Consider the following 20,565-nt stretch of genomic DNA (forward strand, 5'->3'; position numbering starts at 1 on the left):
ATCTACATCATTAATAGGAAGAAGTGAAGCATTGAAATCCTTCTTATTAATTTATTTTGTAATCACACTCTATTATGTGACTAAAGCCATGCCAGAGAATCATGCTAATGCTTTCCAGTGACAGTAATGAACATTATTCAGACAGAGCAGGACTATTAACAGAGGCAGCCCTATGGGGATTACTCACTGATTGGTCCTTCACTTCAACCAAATGCTCATTTCACCTGAATTTCTAGTTTTCATTACTAGTTTAGGGAAGCAGGAGAGATGATTACCTTATGTCATAAAAACCTTTAAAAACAAGATGTTTTAATTGCAGAAAAACAGTCCCATGGCAATCTGTTTTGGTTTTTTTCTGACAAAGGAACAGAAAAAGTCATCGAAAACAACGGATTGAAATTAAAATGTTATTATTTTATCTTATTTGTTACTTCAAATGCATGAAAAAAAAATATGCACACTATACTTAACACAGTCCCTCACTGTTTCATGCTGCCCAGTGCAGCATAAAAATAATTCATTTGTTTTCATAAACAGAATTTCCAGGTATGACAGGTATGGTTAACCTGAGTATGTTCTAATACTTCTTAGTGGGAAGATCATCAAGTGGTTAGCACTTACTACTGTGGAACATCTGCTTTTTTTTTTTCCCAAACAGCTTTTAAACAAATTAAATTACTTGGGGATTTATTTTAATTGAAGATTCAATTGGGCTATACATTTCTATGCAGTTTCCATAGCAACATTCATTTCAAACTAAAGAAGCTGCTTCTCTATTACTCATTATTACTAAAATTCAATTTCACGTCTCCGATGGAACTAAACAACATTAAAAGAGGCCTTAGGAAGAATCCATCTAGCACAACTAATTAGTTTTTGAAAATGGCTTTTTAAAATCCACCTAATTTAAATTTAGTCCATGGCAAAGCCTCAAAAGCAACAATTTTGCCATTGAAGGCAACAGTGGCCAAAAGGCACACAAGTGTTTTCTTGTGGTCTGAACAAAAGAAAAATAGGTGCTGTAGAAGAATGGCTTTTAGAAAGTTCCCAGCTCCATTCCACCACAAGTCATGAATCTCCAGGCAAAATGGTTAAGGTTACAATCCCTAACACTCATCTTTAAAGAGTCTAACTCTTTAACATTTATTATTATTCTCATCTTGGCAGTCCATTTTTAAGGGACATGGCCATAGCACAGACCAAATATACACTTACTCTGAAAAAGAACAAATAGGTCAGAGAAAGGAGGTTCTCTTTTGGCATACTTCTACTGCTATCTTCCTCAACCTTAATTCCAATATTCCTCAAAGGCACAAGCCACATTTATCTTTACTATTTCATCTGGCTGTCTACCTAATTGCATTCTCCTTGTTTTCATTTGAGCAATAACGAAGATCAAGAATAAAAGCTTAGCATAACTTACATCTACATGATTAATATGAAGAAATGGAGCATTTAAATCCTTATTAATTTATTTTGTAATCACGTTGTATTATGCAATTCAAACCCTTTAAAAAAAATTCAATTTACAATCTGCATATTGACTTATTTTGGTAAATTTCAGTGTGCACAAGATTTTAAATGCATCACAGATCCACTCACTGAGGAAGAGCTTTGTGTCCTACAAAACCAAAAAAAGCTGGGTTAAACTGCTATACATAGCAAACTAAAGTTTAAGCCAAGAAGACAAGAACAAAATAAATTTAAATGAAGCTTTTAAAACTAGCAAAAACTAAAGGTGGCAAGAGCAAAAGCCATGGATTTCTAATACTAATTACAAGACAGAAATTGGATCAAAGCCAGTAGCTTAACAACAATGTCGTGCCATGACACACAAGCAAATTAAGTCCTATCTTCATTCCCACATCTCTTACACAGTATCTACATGCCCCCATTCAGTCCCAAGAGCTTACATAGGGAAAATTTCATCAAGAAGAGTGAAAAGAGCAGATGAACTGACTTGCCTCAGAAATAATTCTCTAGCCTTCTTCTGCTGATAACATGAATAAAATATTCTCGCAAAAGGGGAAAAAAGAACATTTTACATTAAAATAAAAGGATGACCATTAAGATGATGAGCTTTAATTAAGTTGGCAGGTCAGTCTTTCTATAGATTAACTCTGAAAATATCACTGGTAAAGATGTGTTTAGTCACATATAGCCTAGTCTAAGATTTAAATTTAGGTCATCCTGACATCTCATTACCAAGAAATTAAGGATAATGCAGAATCTACATTGATGAATGCCCACATTCATTCCCCCAAGTATAACTTGGAAGCTGAGTACTCCAGCTCATTACAGACCAAGAATTCCACAGTTTCATTTGGTAATGTGTTATCTTGGACTAGAGGATAGCAGCTTGACTACTGCTAAGTTTGTAGGTTTTGACTGAGAGATAAAAGCAAGCTTTTGAATGATTAAATGCTAGCACAGGCCCATTACCGTTACAGGGAACAATTAATACTTGCCTATTTCCTTCCAACCCTAAACCAGCAGCTTCACAGTGATTTTTGTCATTATTCATCATGGAAACATATGTGAACTCTTGCTTGGAAAAAGATCAAGGCTTTCTGAGGCAGAAACATTAGTAATTTATTCAGGAAAATATATTGTGTATTTACCTTACTAAATAAAGGAGTTGATACTTAAAATAGCAACATACCATGGTGTAATTGTGAGCCACCTTGTGCAAGTCAGTGCAACCCTGCGCGTCAGCGAAAGATCGGATTCCAAGGCAATTGGAGGGGTGAAGCTGCTTCATTAGGAACTTACAGCATGCTTCTACAACCTGAGACAGCTGCAGAAGGCAAGCTGTAGACAACAGGCACTCAATGTTATCTTCTTTTAATTCAAGGCGACCTAGCAATGTTAAGAAGATGACCTTAGTTTGCTCTTAGCATTTATTAAATTCTGCAAGACTCAGAAGCAACAGAATTATTTACCAGTTACATGACAGAACATACGGCTCAGCAAGCATCACCCTCAGCAACAGATACCCAGCTTTTCAGAATCAATGCCTATCATGATGTAAGGAAAGGGAATCACAGTTAAGATTCCTTTTTTTAGAATCAGAGAATTATTGAATCATTTTGATTGGAAAATTACCATCGAGGGTGGTGAGACACTGGAACAGGTTACCAGGGAAGTTGTGGATGCCCCCTCCCTGGAGGTGTTCAAGGCCAGGTTGGATGGGACCTTGAGAAACCTGGCCTAGAGGGGGGTGTGCCTGCCCGTGGCAGGGAGGCTTGGAACTGGACCATCTTTAAGGTCCTTTCTAGCACAAAGCATTGAAGGATTCAGTGATCTAGCTCTACGAAGTCTGGTGCTAAACCACATACCTCAGCACCACAGGCTTTTAAACACCTCCAGGGATGGGGATTCAGCCACCTCCCTAGGGAGCCCATTCCAGTGTTTAAAAACCCTTTCAGTAATGAAGTTTCTTTTCTTATCCAACCTAAACCTCCTATCTCTTGTTACTAGGCAGAAGAGATCAACACCCACCTAGCTCCAACCTCCTTTCAGGGAGCTGTAGAGAGCAAGAAGGTCTCCCTTTGGCCTCCTTTTCTCCAGGCTAAATAACCCCAGGTCCCTCAGCTGCTCTTCACCACACCTGTTCTCCAGACCTTTCACCAGCTTCATTGCCCATGCTCCAGCACCTCAAGGTCTTTCCTGTAGTGAGGGGCCCAAAACTGAACCCAGTATTTGAGGCGCAGCCTCACCATTGCTGAGCGCAGGGGCACAATCACTTCCCTACTCCTGCTGGCCACACGTTACCATGGAATATAATGCTCACAGGAGGACAATTCATTAGATGAAATTCCCATTTTTGTTTTACTTACCTGTGTATGCATATTGAACCAGAGCCCACAATGCACTTGGCTCCACACCTTCCATCTTGATCTCTTCCTGTCTTGCTTCCCTTACATCGTTAGTGAACATTGCTGCAAAGTAGTCCGAAACAGAGGAGAGAACCAATCTGAATACACCATGCAGGAGAAAAGGAGACAAAAGGAAAAGAAAAAAACCACACTTAGTCAACTTGATGTTTGTTAATTTGTGATTCATTACTTTGCCCTTTGATGAAACACTCTACTGAGGAAAGCATTTTAAAATTGACAAATTGCTCCATGCTCTAGTTCCCCTCTATGAATGATGAAGTGCTGTTATTGAGTCCACATTTGCAGCTGAAGTAAACGAATCACCCTTTCAAAGCTCAATGACTTTTAATAGCCAACCACAGGAACAACATACAAAAACCCCCACATAAATTGGAAAAGGAATATAAATATACATTATGGAAAGGGAAAAAAAAGTTTCATTGACATGGATTTACATTATGTCAGTTACTTTTTTAAATGTGAAAGAATGGCTGACTAGTCCTCTGCAAAGTGCTTTGAAATGCTTTTACTCTTGGTGTATTCATTTACTGAAATACTGATAGCATAACTGGGCACAGTAAACATGGAGATGGTGCAGAGTAACCTCTTTTGTGGGTATGTTTTTAGCCTTTTGTTAACAATTTGAGTATTTTAAGATATTAAGCAAACATGTTAAGGCACAACAGGTGTTCCCTTGGATTACTCAAACATGAGTACAGGTAAAAAATGCCACTCCACAAAATGGGCAAGAATTTTCATGTCTCAGGATGTGTTTACAGGATTAGGGTGAAAGAGAAAGGAAATCATGTGCAGCAGGAATATTCAGCCCAGGGGTCTGCTGTACGAAACCCACCATGACAACTGATGAGGTCTAAGAGACCTCCCGGAACAGCCTGTGGTTTGCATCATTTTAGGTGCTGCAGCAGTTCACTGTTGCCTTGGTCACAGGGAAATCAAATATAAATGCACTTGCATATGTAGTGAGCTATACAAACAGCAAACACACTCCAGAGTCCATCTGCATGCATCCAATGAAGTCAATACTTCATGAAATGTCAGTTTATTCTGTGCTGAATCATTATATTGGCTTGCCAAGAGGTCGGGAACCACAAAAGAGAGTAAAATTAATTGAAAATCTGAACACAGGTGCTTAGGAGTTAGAGTAAACATGTAGGAATGGGGAGGATTTGCAGGTACATACACACAGTCATGAAGTACAAAGAATTGTCTGTCAGGTAATTAACTGCAAAGTAATAATTTGTTGACTAATTTCAATTTTCTTGCTGATTTTCTGACCATTGACCATTTGGTCAGGCCTACAGTGGGGTATTCCTTTTTTTTCTAGTTGCTGAGGCAACAGAGTTAGGTTAAGAGTGTATGGGGACAAGATTAATTTTATTTTAAGATGTTATATGATTGAAGTTAAGTTTTGTAATGAGAAATAAAGTTCTGTTCTTTTAAAGAGCATAGTGTTCTTGAAATATGAGATTTATTCTTTGCTTGACTTGCTGAGAAAAAAAATGAGAACATTCTGCCAAGGTAGCACCCTGGCATCAGTTCCAGGCATTTTGACCTCAGGTTTAATGAATCCTGCAGATGAATGAAAACACTGGCTCCTAGAGATCTGTGAAAGTTTAGTGAAATTACAGAGTCCATTCATGTAAGCATCCAAGGAGAGTTTCTGCAGGTGCTTCTCATGCTAGGATGAGATGCTAGGATCAGATTTGTATGTACAAAAGAGAGGTTCTCATAAGAAGGGAGAGTGTAGATGGACATATTGGAGTAATCCAAGTACCTCTGTAGGTCCAATTATTATTATTATTATTATTATTATTATTATTATTATTATTAATAATAATAATAATAATAATATGATGAACCACAATAATAACAGCAATAAAACAAACAAACCAACCAACAACCCATGAAAACACCCCCAAAACCAACCAAGAAACACAAACCAAAACATTAAACCACCTCCGACAATACTGACTTGAACCTCTACACAGAACACAGCTTGAAAAAGGAAAGTCTCTGTGAGGAGTAATTCATCCTAAAACCTAATCTTAACACAGTTATGGGGCTTGCTCTTTCTTTCCTTCTTCCAGCAGTGCAAGTGGGTTAGTTAGCTGCACAATCACCTAGAAAATGGCTGGACTCTACATATCGTAACAACAACTGTTGAAGAAATGCCATATAATAACCCAAAACTCCAGATAAACACCTTCTACCAGCTGTTTGATGTCAGCAAATGTATCCCTGCAACTTCCAGTCCTGAAGCCCTTAAAAAAAAAAATTACTCATTAGCATTTATTATTTTTGAATTTATTTTTTTTTTTGCCAATTATTAGCATTTATTCTTTTTTGCAAACTTCTGTTGGGATTGATGAGAAGGTGTGCACGCTGCACAGTGTGAAGTGCTTTCCAGAGAGTGATTAGCATATGCTGAAACAGGATGTGCAGCCCAGGAGTAGATTAATACAAATAATATCCTAATGCATAAATTATATTAATAACAATTTGGGAATAATTTTAGCCAGGAAGCACATTCACAATGAAAAAAAGCCTAAGAATAGGAATCCACACTTATCTTAATTCAAATAATAAAGGTTTTTCATATATATTTGTGGAATTAAAAGTTCTTTTAGATAAAGAAAGGGGATTAAAACATAGAGTGGCAATGCATCAAGGTGACACTGAACTAGCAAAACCAAAAACAAATCCAGACTGTCAGCCAAATGGCCTTTTCTTGTCCTATTTTATTCCCACTGGTCAATAAAAGTCAATTACTACTTTATTCGTGCCATTTGACACCCATTTGTTCATTGATCTTTTAATCTCATAGCTAGCAACTGATTTTTCTTTCAATCTTTTTTTTTAAGATTGTCTGAAATTAAACTGCCTCCCTACATGCAGAAAATACAACATTCATATAACCAAAGAATCCATGGAAGACTATCCCCATTCACATTTGACCTTTTTAGGCTCTAAATGAGCTAAGTGACAAGTGTGGTTTTACAGAACACAGTCTGTGCCATGAGTGTAAAAACTACACTTCCATTCACAACCTTCTTGTTAAATAGAGCCATCATGTTCCTGTTAATATTTACCATAAAGAGAATCTCTTTGTATTATTTATTAAGCATTAAAATTGACATATTCATCCATATCAAGAGTTCACTGGGAACTACTAATGCTAGAAAGTGCTGCCTTTCCTCAGTCAGAGGAAACACAGAGTGAAGCTCTGGGTTTGGTATTCTGAGTTTCTGGCTTTTTGTCCCCTCCAAGAGTAATATTTCTTCCATAAATGGCCCAAATAAAAAGCCTATGAAATGAGTAGAGAATGCCATCAGAGAAGCCTCTTAATAGTGCAACAAAATAACAAAGAAAAAGCCTTAATGCAGTTGGCATTGTGGTGTTCAGCGGTGGCTCTCAGACATTTACCTTTACTCTCCATTTTACCTAATTACCCAGCTACTGCCAAAAACTTAACTCTGCATAGATAACACTATGAGAATTTGGCTGCTGAATTTGGTTGGCTGCTCTGTTTCAGTGCACAGGAAAATTGTAGAGGGAAAAGGAACACAGGAATATCACAATTTTTCCTCTGGAAAACCACTCAAGAGGTATTAGGCTATGTACTGACAAAATCCAAGTGTTTCAGTACATCTCCCTATTCTTACAGGGGGTTCCAATGCTACTGATGTCTTCAACTTACTTTGAAGAGTTTTCTACTGAGAGCCTGTGTAAGCAGGGTGGCACATCTGAATTCTTTATGGAATTTCAACAAGCTGCAGCCTCTAGACAGATTTCTGTATCTTCAGATGAGTTTTTAGGTACCATGATGATAGCTGGTGAACCTGGCAATTTATAGATTTACTATCTCCTGATCTGATTCATCTGACAGAATGAAACAAAGCTTCTTAACATCTTAAAGATAAAAGAGACACTTTCTAGGCAACTCGTTGTGTGCAGCTGTGTAATAGCTGAAAATAGTTCCAGGGAACTCACTAATAGCATTGACTTAAGTTGTAAAGTGATACTGAGTAGGTGATGCATCCTCATATGAAGAGTCTCACGCACCGGTGGCCTTGGCTAGTTCACTTTCTTGATTCTCCCCTTTCATTCCACTCTCATGAGACCTCACCTGGACTCCTGTGTCCAGCTCTGGAACTCCCAACACAAGAAGGACATGGTACTGTAACAGGTCCAGAGAAGGGCCATGAAAATGATCAGAGGGTTGGAGCACCTCTGCTATAAAGAGAGGCTGAGAGAGTTGGGATTGTTCAGCCTGGAGAAGAGAAGACTCCAGGGGAACCTTAGAGCTGCCTTCCAATACCTGAGGACATCCCACAGGAAGGCTGGAAAGGGACATTTCTTAAGAGGTTTGAGCAGTAGGACAAGGGGGAATGGTTTGAAGCTGAGGGAGAGTAGGGTTAGACTGGATCTTAGGCAGAAGCTCTTCAGTATGAGCAGTGAGACTCTAGAATAGGTTGCCCAGGAGGTTGTCTCGGGACACCATCTAGCAGCCTTCCAGTATTTGAAGGGGGCTACAGGAGAGGGACCTTTGGCAAAGGCATGGAGAGACAAGGGGAAATTGACTTCAAACTGAAAGAAGTTTGATTGAGATTAGACATTAGGAGGAAATACTTCCCCCTGAGGGTGGTGAAACACTGGAACAGGTTGCTCAGAGAAGCTGTGGAGGCTCCAAGCCTGGAAGTGTTGAAAGGCAGGTTGAATGGGGCTTTGAGCAAGGTGGTCTAGTAGGAGGTGTGCCTGCCCATGGCAAGGCAGGTGGAACTAGATGACTCTGAAGGTCCCTTCCAACCCAAACCATTCTATCATTCTGGGATTCTTTAACAAAGCATGTCAGTAATAAAAACAATACATGGAAGTAGTACTATCCCACCCTAGAAATATATCTGTATTTATTTAAATTAAGTTTGTTTAAAAGCAAGCAATACCTAAAATTACACATGCAGTATATTTGTTAAAATGATTTCCACTTACAGCTCTCTTTGAGGCAAATCAAACCTTTCAAAATTCATTTGGTGCCTCTGACATTGATATGAGGGTTACAATAAACCCTTTTGTAAAGATCTTCAAAACAACCACACTGTTAGTAGCAAGAGAACCTTTTTAACACAAAGCTATCACAGAACTACTTCTTTTACATACTTTGACTGTTTCAGAATGGTACTTTCTGTTAAACTTTTATAAACATGTAGCTAAAACAGAACAAAAAGTCTGCAGTGAAGGATTTACAAACTGAGGCAATACAACTGTGAAAGAAAGGAAGCATTATTAGGCATATGGCAAAGAAGTACAAAGATAAATAAGCCTAAAGATAAAAAATGTCTGCAAACCAGGATTTGTGCCTTTCCAAATAAGCTTCCTAACCCCTAGAGTACTTAAGCTTCCATTTGTCTTCTTTCTTTCAGTCCCATGTCTTTTGTATTTCCATATTTCAGTTGTCAACAGGAGAACGGAAAATGGCTCTGCAAAGATCAAATTGCTGGTTGCAGGATGCAGAGCAGGGTTTATATTCCCTCTGGCCAGGGATTTACATAGACACTCCCCTGCTGATGTGAATGTTCTGGTCAGCAAGCAATTGCAAAAAATCCCCAACTTTTATTATGGATACACTGAAAAAGTACCTGATATTAAAAAAATAATAATAATTACATTTCATTTAATTTGAATTGGCAAAATTTCTCTTTGGAATTGCAGGCTAAAGGAGGAGGAATCAAAAAAACCTCAAAGATCATCCAGTCCAACCTTTGATCCAGCACTGAAGTGTCAACACCATGTGCCTAAGCACCAGGTCCACATGATGCTTGAACACCCCCAGGGACACCAACTCCACCATTGCCCTGGGCAGGCCAATTCCAATGTTTGATAACCCTTTCAGTGGAGAAATATTTCCTAATATCCAGCCCTGGATATTAGGAAACCTCCCCTGGCACAGCTTTTAACCATTCCCTTTAGTCCTGTTGTTTGACATCAAGGAGAAGAGGCTGGCCCTCTCCTCAATCCAGCCTCCCTTCAGGTAGCTGTAAATCATAGAATGGTTTGGGTTGGAAGGAACCTCAAAGATCATCCTATTCCAACCCTCCTGCCACGGGCAGAATCACCTTCCACTAGCATTCTTTTTTACCTTGTGGAAAACTGTCCCCTTTCCCACTTGCTTTTTGATCTTCTAAATTCATTCTTAGCTATAATTTTAGCAAAGAATGAGAAGATAAAAGGTCTTGGAATAATAGAGCACATGGTATTGAGAAAAATCATGGCTGTATGTGATACTCATAGCCTGAATTCTTTAAATAGATACAAACCAAGACTCTTCAGACTTCTACAGTAATATGTCACCTGTGCTGCTTCTTATTGCAGATGACAAACCTGCTGATCCCTTCTCTAAAAACATACACTGTACACCTCAGAACATTCAAGTATCTTCAAAACTAAAGGTGAGAGTTAAGGAAAAAAATTACAGGCACTATTAAAAATACCAGGTTCAAAACAGATCTGAAAACGCCTCTCTACATAGGAGCAATACTAATAGTGGTGAAAAACGTTCTTCCTTCAATTCTAGATGACCTTTTCTCTTTCTTAACAAGCTGTCCAGTGTAAGCAAACTTTCTATTTTCATAAACATCTTAAAATGCTCAGTCACTAAGCTATTATATATTTAATACATCTTTTGTTGCTTGTTAAGATAAAATCACTAATGTTCTGTAAGTGCTCCAGCTTGCAGTCAATACCAAGGAAGACAAGACTTGGATGCAGGCAGTGAAAAATCATCCAGACTTTCTTGTCTTAGAGCATAGGCTACACCAAATACAAAAAGGCAGCCTTCTTACTGAATTTCTACAAAATTCTGAACCAAATTTATGATTTCCATCTTTATCTTTCCCACTATGGAAAAGTTCAGTTTTCAGTGAGGTACTTTGGGACATACTGAGATAAAGACTGTAGTTGTAGTTATTTGACACATTTCTCTGTGAAAACAAAACAGTAAGAGAAAAACTCGTGCAAAAAAACAAAGCTTCCTTCTAAGCTGCTCTAGCCTTATAAAGTGAACTAAGGACAATCATAAGCCTCCTGCTCCAAGCACAAGACCTTCTTTGGCCTTAACTTTCATGCATATTAAAAACACAGTATACCACGTACAGTAAGATGTTTCTCCTCCAAAGAAAAGAGCAGAGCAATTAACAAGTGGCAGCAAGTGCCTAAAGCACTACAGACACAGTAGCAAAATCTGGAGGAGCAAAGTCAGTTCTCTAAATAAATGAGAAACAGGTAGGAACCACATTAAAGAACTTTTTAGCACATTGTCTTTCTGTTTATCTCCCTGCAGAAATCCCATAATCTTCCAATCCTTACAAGGTATTTGCAGCTGTCCTCTGCACCCTTTCTACACCTTTTAACTATTACAAAAGCCATACTCCAGAACGGTGTGCTGCAAAGGTGCTGCCTTGGCCACATAAGGAAGTGAAATTATTTCCTTATTATAATCACTACTTTTCCTGTTTACAGCACTCCAAAGCTATCTGACTTCTAAATTACTTCAGTGAGTGCAAATCCACTGAGGGTGAGCATTCCCCGTTTTCCTCTGATTCACTCTCTCCACAGGGACAATTCAGTTCTGCAACAAATTTGAACAAACTGAAGACCAGGCTTAAGCAACTCTGTAGCCACAGGGAAAGCCAAACTGTCTTGCTCACCCTATTGTCTATTCAAAAATGATTCATCATCATCCACAGCTAGCTATAAATGCTTACAAAGGAATTGAGGTCAGGGGTTGGAAGGAAAGCAGGACCACCCATTCTAGCAGTAATTGCAGTAAGATTTGCTTAAATCAACTTGGAAAAGCCAGGGATAGTCTCAATTGTTTAAAAACGAAGTTTTGTAAGATGCAGTGTCTGAAAACAACAGCAAGTAGACCTGCCTCCCAGCTCCTCAAGTCAGTTCTCAATCTCATGCTACCATCTCCTCAGCTGCATCAGCATAACAGAGACACTTGAATGAATGCAGAAATCTGGCACTTTAAGAATACCAAACCTAAACCAGCAACCTCTTCCCATCTTTTTATTACTGCTAGAGTACTAAGCTGTAGTTTCAGTGTGGGGGTAGGCATGAGCAACGTAAAACAGGAATGCTTTCGGCTACTATTTGCCTAATCTTATGAAAGAAACCACAGCTTAATTAGACCTAGGTTCCTACTTGAACTATAAATACTGTGCATTAAATACCATAAAATGCTTCAGTTATTCCTATTTTTGTTCCACAAACTTTGGGTTTTTTCCTAGCTTTTTCAGTGGCACACTAGATGGTCTATTAATTACACAGACAGGGTAATGTTTGATCTAATTAGTCATCCAACACCTACTGCCAGTCTTCAGTATTTTGCCATCAAAGGACTCTTCTTACTATGGGAGCAAAAAAGTTTTATGTGGACAGGAGACTGTCCTTATTACTAATTATGACTCCAACAACTTAACTATTAGCAAAAAGAAAAGTAAATCTAAGAAAAAAAATTTTACACCATTCTATGGTACAGAAGCTACCACTTACAATACCCTGAGGGTCCATTTGGGGTCTTTATGTTGTTATGAAAATATTTTACCATATGCTCGAAAACAAAAAGTAGAAAGTGAAAGCAGAGTTATTTTTGATGCTGTGTTGCATAAAACTGGCAGAAATTAACTGTTAGTTTCCAAATGAATGTTAAAATTTAAAAAAACATAAGCATGTTTCAAGAATTCAAAGTTGTTTAGGGTGTTCTGATCTTTTTTTAAAGAAAACACAGGACACACTTTGAAGTTGCATTTGTAAATGAGTATTAAGTTACTTCAAATGATAATAAACTTACCTGTGAGCTGGAATTTTACGATCACCAGCCACTAACACCACATCACACAGCTGTTTGTGTCTAAGGTAATTCTCCATCTTTTTGAAAGTTTGTTCAGCATGGTTGAGAGCCTGAAAGAACTCATCTGAGGCACAGGGCTCCATAGTTTGACAAGATGATAAGGTATGGCTGCTGGTGGAAGTTCTGCTGAAAACAGTAACAGAAACATCAGTTCACATAGTATTAAGCTGTAGCAATTCTGTCTGCAGAGGATAAACCAAAAATCAAATGTGACTTTAAAATTGCATATAGTATTTAATATATATTCCCATGCTATGTTATTTCTATTAATATTTATACTTTCCCTCTTCCATCAAACTTTATCTAAACCATTGTGGGAAAAGTATGATCATTTAATATTGTACTCTTCAACTAACAGACAAAGATCAGTCCAGGAATCACAGAATGGTGGTGATCAGAAGGAACCTTGGGAGATTGAGTCCAAAGTAGGTTCACCTAGATCAGGGTGTGCAGGAACACATCCAGGTGGGTTTCGAAAGACTCCAGAGATGGCAACTCCAGAAGCTCTCCGGGCAGCCTGCTCCAGTGCTCTGGCAAAATCAAAGTAAGTTTTTCCTCATGTTTAGTTAGAATCTCCTGTGTTCCAGTTTGTGCCTACTGCCTCTTGTGCTGTTGCTGGGCACCACTGAAAAGAGCCTGGCCCCATCCTCTTGGCCACCACCTTTTAGATACTGAGAAGCATTGATAAGATCCCCTCTCTCAGGCTGCTCTCCTCCGGGCTAAAAAGCCCCAGGTCTCTCAACCTTTCCTTATCAGATGCTCCAGTCTCCTCAGCAGCTTTGTAGCCTCCACTGGACTCTCCAGTAGTTCACAGGATCACAGGATGTTAGGGGTTGGAAGGGACCTCTGGAAATCTTTCAGTCCAACCACCCTGCCAGAGCAGGAACACATAATCCAGTTCCCTGTATCTATAGCATTGGCAGACGGTTAAGGAAGAACAGACATCTTACCAAAACCCTGCAAACTGAGAAAGCAATGGAAGGACGCAATAAGGAATCAAACCCCTCCCTGGTACATATGTTAATGTCATACTTCACACGTACGTTACAGTCTTGCTTCACATTTAGCCTAAGGTAGTTAGAATAAAACTCAGCATATATGGACCTAGTAAAAGAGCCTGAGCATGTATAAGGAAAAAAAAATAAATCAAGAAACATCAAAATGCCACCACTCCTACTTATGTCTTATGTGCCTGAAATGAGATCTAGCACATCCAAATCCAACAAAGGGAAAACACAAGGGTGGATGGGGAGAAAAATTATTCCTGTGCATGCACACAGCAGTGTGGGAGAAAAGAGAAACACAAAACTTAAAAGGAATGCATGGGTGAAAGGAGATAAATCCTAATTATGTACACTAAGAGAAGCACCTTTCCTTGCTCGTGGTTCTTTAACTGACTACCACTTACTTTTCCATAATGCAGGCAACTTTCAAAATTCTCTGGGCCTACCATAATGTTAGGAAGGACATGGATTCACAAGATCTACACCTGGACCCCTGCTTTCACAAAGGAGTCATGAACACAGGCAGCATGCCCAGAGCTAAATCCACCGAGGTATTTAGCTTAGTCCTTAGCACTAGGATACTAATTTCAAGACAGAGTTCCTCAAAATCAGTCTAAATTTTAAGCAGCAAATGTTCTGCAAAGGCTGGGGGGTTTGCTTTTGGCTTTTTTTGGTGGTGGTGGTTTGGTGTGGGGGTTTTTTTGTTGTGTTTTTTTGTGGGTTTTTTTTTCCCCATGTGCCCAGATAGCTAAAAACTCCAAGCAATGTGGCACTTATTTCACATCTAAATCTAGTAATGGATCAGATTTGAGATACCTGCGCACCTCCTTCCCTTGCAGGGTTTTATCTTAAACATGCTCTCTGAAGCTTCGGTTAGCATTTATTTCAGCTGTGTTAACTTTTCCTCAAACCCCCCCCATCAGCCACTTGCTCTGCTCCACCACTGGCCCTCTTACAAGCTGGAACAAGTATTCTTTGTGGCTATTTTGGAAACTGAATCAAGGAACTCCTATGTGAAAAGTGTAACCGTGCAACGCTAAAAACCCCATTATATTGCAAAACTGGGTGGCATTCTCACAGTCAGAGAGCAAGAAGTACTCAGGGAAAGCAACTCTTAAACCAGCAACCCTGCAAAAGAAACAGAAATGGAAAGAACAATGTGCTGGTCAACACGCTTAGGAAATTCTTGTTCCTTATCACAAGTTATCACATCCTTAATTGTGTTGATACAGATTGTTGAGAGTTTGTGTTTGGGGTTTTTTTTTTTCCTTTGTCTAAACCATATTTTAACCCAGATTCCTCAAATTAAGTCTACTAATAATGATTAAAATTAATATCAGGGATTTCATTTACATTGCAACCTCACAAAGAGGTGTGCAGATAGAACATGAGCTGCAAATCAGTATGGAGAAGGAAAAAAACTTTTGCTGGATCACCCTCAATAGAGATATTGCCAGCCCCAACACAGCACATGTGTATCTTCTGCCCAGAACTCAGAGGCAGTCACCACTCTCCTTCAACAAAGAAAAGTAATCGCAGTGGTGTCTGTTTTCCACTGCCCACAACAAAGCACTTACTACGGACACAGCAGAGCCAGGCTTAGCTCTTCCCCTCAGCTGAAGATGTTCAACCTTATTCCTGTCCTCTATCCAGTAACTTACAAACTATTTTCTGTAAGAAAGGAAAAGGACAAGTAAAGATTAAGCTTCCGTGGTTCATAAAGAGAACATGAAAGAGACAACCTAATAGTTGTGGCACTTGCAAAAAAAGAAATACAGATTTTTAAGGGTTAATTATGCCTATTGCGATTAGGGAAAATTTAAACCTTCCTCCTTCCCCACAGTTCAGTTTGCCATGGCTATGATAGGTTGGAAAAATACACTAGCAAGGAAAGAACAGAGAAAGGGAAAAAGCTGCTTTCCTCTCTCCCAGCAGCACTACTGAAATGCCCTCCAGAACTCTTAGCCTGCAAACCTGGGTATCTAACACTGACCTGTGAATCTTACGCTCAGAGCAAACAGTCATGAGGTCCTGCAGCTCCCGAGTATCAAGGCAGCTTTTGGATTTAGCTCTCAACTCCAATGTAAGTCTAGGACAAATTTCCCCTCCCATAAGCTAGAGGTATTAACTATTTCTGCATACCTCACAGGCTACTAAGAAAATTGACATTTAAGACTGAGGCCTGCCAGTGCACAAGATAAGGGTATCAAAGAACCCTGCATATTGCTTTAATAGTAAGATGGAAGACAGCTTTTTTTAACACATTGAGTGGAAATATTACTATGAACATCTTAGAGCATTCATTGCTCAGTAGGGTTTCCTTTTTTCCTTAAAGTTCAGTCACACTTTCCTTGGTCCTTCTTTTCTTTCTCTATTTCTGTCAAAAAAATCCTGTCTAGCACTGACAAATTTTTATTATGCTACAACTTCAGGGTGATTGTAAAAATATAAGTTAAAGGACAAAGTCTTTATCATGCTAACTACATGTTTTACTGCCCCCGTGACAAACATTTCTATACTAAAGATGCTAGCTTTCATCAACTTCTCTGCCTAATAAAGAATTTATATGAGCATGCCTTTTGAAATTGAAATCATGCATAAACTCTGCCATAAACCCATTCATTTTTAAAGGATTTTATTTCTTGAAGTAGGATGTTTGGATTAAGGAGCTCTGCTCAATAGAACAGATCATTTAAAAGTAATGAAGCAATTAGCTGGGCTAGTAAAGTGGTGAAAAAAGAGTTTCAAAAGTAAAAGCACATCTGAATAGTTTGAGATGTGTGTTGGGGTTTGTTCTTAGTCATAATGAATCCTCTATTGCTTCATTTTTATTTCAAGGGCAGAAGTGGAGGTATAAAAGATGCCCTCCTAAAATTAATGCAAAATGCAGAAAATAAAATGCTTGAAAAAAAAGTTTTGCAGCCTCTGTTACAGCCAAGGTCCATGCTTACTGAAATTACTAAGCTGTTAACTACTGTGTGCCATTGCAATAAAAGAACCATTGTAACTCCTCTAAATTTAATCTCATAGCTTTAAAATAATTAAACTACCAAATCCTGTTATCCTCTCCTGACTGAAGAGCTGAATTCACACCTCTGCTTCTGGTGCTGTTTCAAGCTTCATTGTTATAGCTTAAACAAAGCAATACAAACCCAAACCTAACTGTAACATCCGCAAGCCTTCTTTCCACCCACTTCTACTAAACTCTCTCAAAAGAGAGGCACCAGTGCTTTTCTAGTTTTATGAGGGAGAACCACAACCTGTTCCAATTAACAGGATTTGGTATTTTAATTATTTTAAAGCTAGGAGATTAAAGTAGGGCTTAGAACAGTTGTTTTATAGCAGACATATTAGTTAACAACTTGGGAATTCCAGTAAGTATCAACCTTGGCTATAACAAAGGCTTCAACACCTTTTTTCAAGTATTTTGTTTTATGCAGTTTGTATTAATTTTAGGAAGGCATCTTTCACATTAAACACCTCCACACCTGCCTTTGAAATAAAAATGAAGCAATAAAGAATTCATCATGACTAAGAAAAAAACCCAACACACAACTCAAACTATTTATTTGAGAACAGAAATAGAGGAATGAAATTGGAAATTTTATATTAAGATAAAAATGGGGGGGGGTGTTTTGTTTTTGTTTTGGGTTGTTGTTGGTGGTGGTTTTTTGTTTGTTTGGGTTTTTTTGGTGTGGTGGGGTTTTTTTCTTGAAAAATTATATAAAGTCATGTCTGAAAAAGTCACCTCTGAAAAATTATGCATAAATTCACTCATATGTAAAAATGTTTTACTGCCATGATCAGTTCACCTAATTGAACTACAGCCTCATTAGTACGTCTGAAGAAAGGTCAACTACTCCTCTGAATCTGCAAAATCCTCTGAATTTGCAAAAATGGAGTTTGACTACAGGGTAGAAGTAACACGGTTAGATCAAGAATATGTAGCACAGATGCTGACCTTATACACAAGTACCACCTTGTCTCCTCTAACCTTCTGCAGCAAGTAACAGCTTATTGCCTTGTATTTAAAAGTCACATTTCTTTTGACAGAGAGAGTATGTTGAAGTGCAGCTGCTTACTACAGCCTTGACAGAACAAAGGGGTTGGACAGCATCACAATGGGATTTACATCTGCAAAATCTTATAGAATGATAAAATCATTTGGGTGGGAAAAGACCTTTAAGATCATCCAGTCCAACATTATCTAACTCTACCACATCTGGTGCTAAACCATGTCCCTAAGCACACCATGTCTCTGTGGCTATTGAACACCTCCAAGGGTGGGGATTCAACCCTGGGGAACCTGTTACAGTGTTTGAGAATCCTTTCAGCCAAGAAGTTCCTGCTGATATCCAGTCTAAACTTCTGGTGCAACTTGGGATCATTTCTTCTCATCCCATCACTTTATACTAAAAAGAGTAGACAAACACCTATCTCACTTCAGCCTCCTTTCAGGTAGTTGCCTCAGTTATATAACCTCAGTTCCCTCAGCTGCTTCTCACCAGAACTGTTCTCCAGCCCCTTCAGCAGCTTTGTTGCCCTTCTCTGGACCCATTCCAGCACCTCAATGTCCTTCTACCGAGTGGCTCAAAAATGAACCCAGTACTCAAGGTGTGGTCTCACCAGTGCAGACTACAGGGGAACAATCACTTCCCTGGTCCTGATGGTCACACTGTTCCTGATCCAGCCCAGGATGGCCACCTGGGCATGCACTGGCTCATGTTCAGCCAGCTGTCAATCAACACCCCCAGGTCTTTCTATGCCAGACAGTTTCCAGCCACTCTGCCCTGTGTCTGGATAATTCATGAGGTTGTTGTCACCTAAGTGCAGAACCCAGCATTTGGCCTTGTTGAATCTCATACCACTGGCCTTGGCCCACCGATCCAGCCTGGCCAGGTCCCTCTGCAGACCCTTCCTACCCTCAAGCTGATCAACATTACCTCCCAAATTAGTGTGATCTTGATGGAGAAAATACTCCAAACATAATACTACTATGTCAGCTCAGAACTGCTTCACAGAATCAACAAATAAACTTTAATTTTCAAATTATTTCTGCACTGGTTTTCCCCACTTCATCTCTCAGCACGAGCCAGCTCTTTTCCTTTCCACTCAATTCCTTAAGGCACTGCCTCACAAGGCAAGAGACCGCAAATAACGTGACTAAGGGAAGCTGTGCAGCCAGCTTTGCACCAGATGAATTCTGATCTTCTCAGTACAGGCAATAAGCTGAGTTTCTCACCATTAACTAGCTGCCATTTGAGAGGAGTGATGCTATCCTTGAGATTTCTGCCTACTCTCACATTAGGATGAAAATGGCCCTTGGGTTTCAAAGCTACCAGGGAAATGGCAGAGGCAATGCAGAACTCACAAAACGACGTAATCTTGGTCCCCTCAGGAAGCCCACAAAAAGCAAATGCTCTGTCTGTGCTACTGGAATTAGTGCAGGCAGCACTATACACCAACCCATGTGGCTTCCAGAGAGACACTGAAAATGGTGCAAAACAGGAACTGGAGCAAGAAAAACTTGAGGTCCTGGATGCCCCCTCCTTAGCCAGGATGGATAAGGCCTTGAGCAATCTGGTCTAATAGGAGGTGTCCCTGCCAATGCCAGGGGGGTTGGAACTAGATGATCCTCAAGGTCCCTTCCAACCCAAACCGTTATATGAATTGGCTTAAATTCTGTGTTCCATACGTTTTTGCATGTAGATGAAAGCATTGAGAGTACTAAACCCTGCAAAATTGTGGAGATGGGTAAAAAAAAATTATACATTTCTCTCTTAGTAGAACAGACATAATCCCCAGTAGCTGGACCTCCTAAATGAAAAATAATCATTAGAATAAAAAGTCCTACACGGCCAAAAGGTAATCTAATTGTCTCCTTTGAGGGAAGACACTGCATAAGAAATGCATGACCTCAAGGTTTTTCTTTGGTAATAATATAATTAGAAGATCTGTTGCAATTTCAAGTGATCTTTAGGCTAAGGCACTCAATGTTTAGGTCATACACATTAGAGAAGATTGAGAATGTTTTCAGAACACAACTTGAAAAAGAAATATATGCCAGCTTCTGTGGTTCTTTATTGTACTGTGTAGGGAGTAAAACACTTCATGTTTCAAAGTCAGTAAGATAAGAACCTCAGCTGCAGAGAAGGGAATTTGTTGAAAATAAGGATTCTGAAAAGATTCTCAGAAAAAAACAAGCAATGGTAAAAATCAAGACACTCTCAGAATCATAGAATCAATAAGGTTGGAAAAGACCTCAAGGATCATCAAGTCCAACCTGTCACCCAAGACCTCATGACTACTAAACCATGGGACCAATCCCCTCTTGAACACCTCCAGGGATGGTGACTTAGCCACCTCCCTGGGCAGCCCATTCCAATGCCTAACAACTCTCTCTGTGAAGAACTTTCTCCTCACCTCAAGCCTAAACTTCCCCTGGCACAGTTTGTCTTCCAAAGACTGGGAAGAGAATAAACAAAAGGAGGAAGCCATGGAGTGTAACAACAAAGACTGCTAAAAATCCATAGGGTATGGTAAGAAAGGACAGTGGAAAAGAGGACAAAAGTGAACCTGAAGATACTGATGGGTTATACACACACATGAACTTGAGGGCTAGTGATTTACTCTGTGATAGAGAAAAGAATTATAGCAACAGCCAGAACTACAATCTTGCAGCCAAAAGGCACAGGTTCATGGAAACACAAACATCTGCATGAACCTTAATCTAACAGGCATGAGAAGCTGA

General features: G+C 39.2%; 1 protein-coding gene across 6 annotated transcripts in view; it reads right to left on the bottom strand.

Annotated features, from left to right (window-relative positions):
• Positions 1–20,565, bottom strand: part of KLHL5 (kelch like family member 5) — a 59,169-nt gene that overhangs the window by 18,014 nt on the left and 20,590 nt on the right. For 4 of the 6 annotated variants that reach the window (XM_054164031.1, XM_009896562.2, XM_054164020.1 and 1 more), the window contains 3 exons: positions 12,751–12,936; positions 3,840–3,976; positions 2,663–2,859 (listed from right to left, as the gene is read on the bottom strand). In XM_054164031.1, the coding sequence (XP_054020006.1) occupies positions 2,663–2,859; positions 3,840–3,976; positions 12,751–12,893 (477 nt within the window). In that variant the 5' untranslated portion in view covers positions 12,894–12,936. The remainder of the gene's footprint in view (positions 1–2,662; positions 2,860–3,839; positions 3,977–12,750; positions 12,937–20,565) is intronic. The other 2 variants (XM_054164024.1, XM_009896563.2) reach the window with 1 other exon arrangement.

Source organism: Dryobates pubescens, chromosome 1 (genome assembly GCF_014839835.1).
Source record: "Dryobates pubescens isolate bDryPub1 chromosome 1, bDryPub1.pri, whole genome shotgun sequence".
In the NCBI taxonomy this organism is placed as follows: Eukaryota; Metazoa; Chordata; class Aves; order Piciformes; family Picidae; genus Dryobates; species Dryobates pubescens.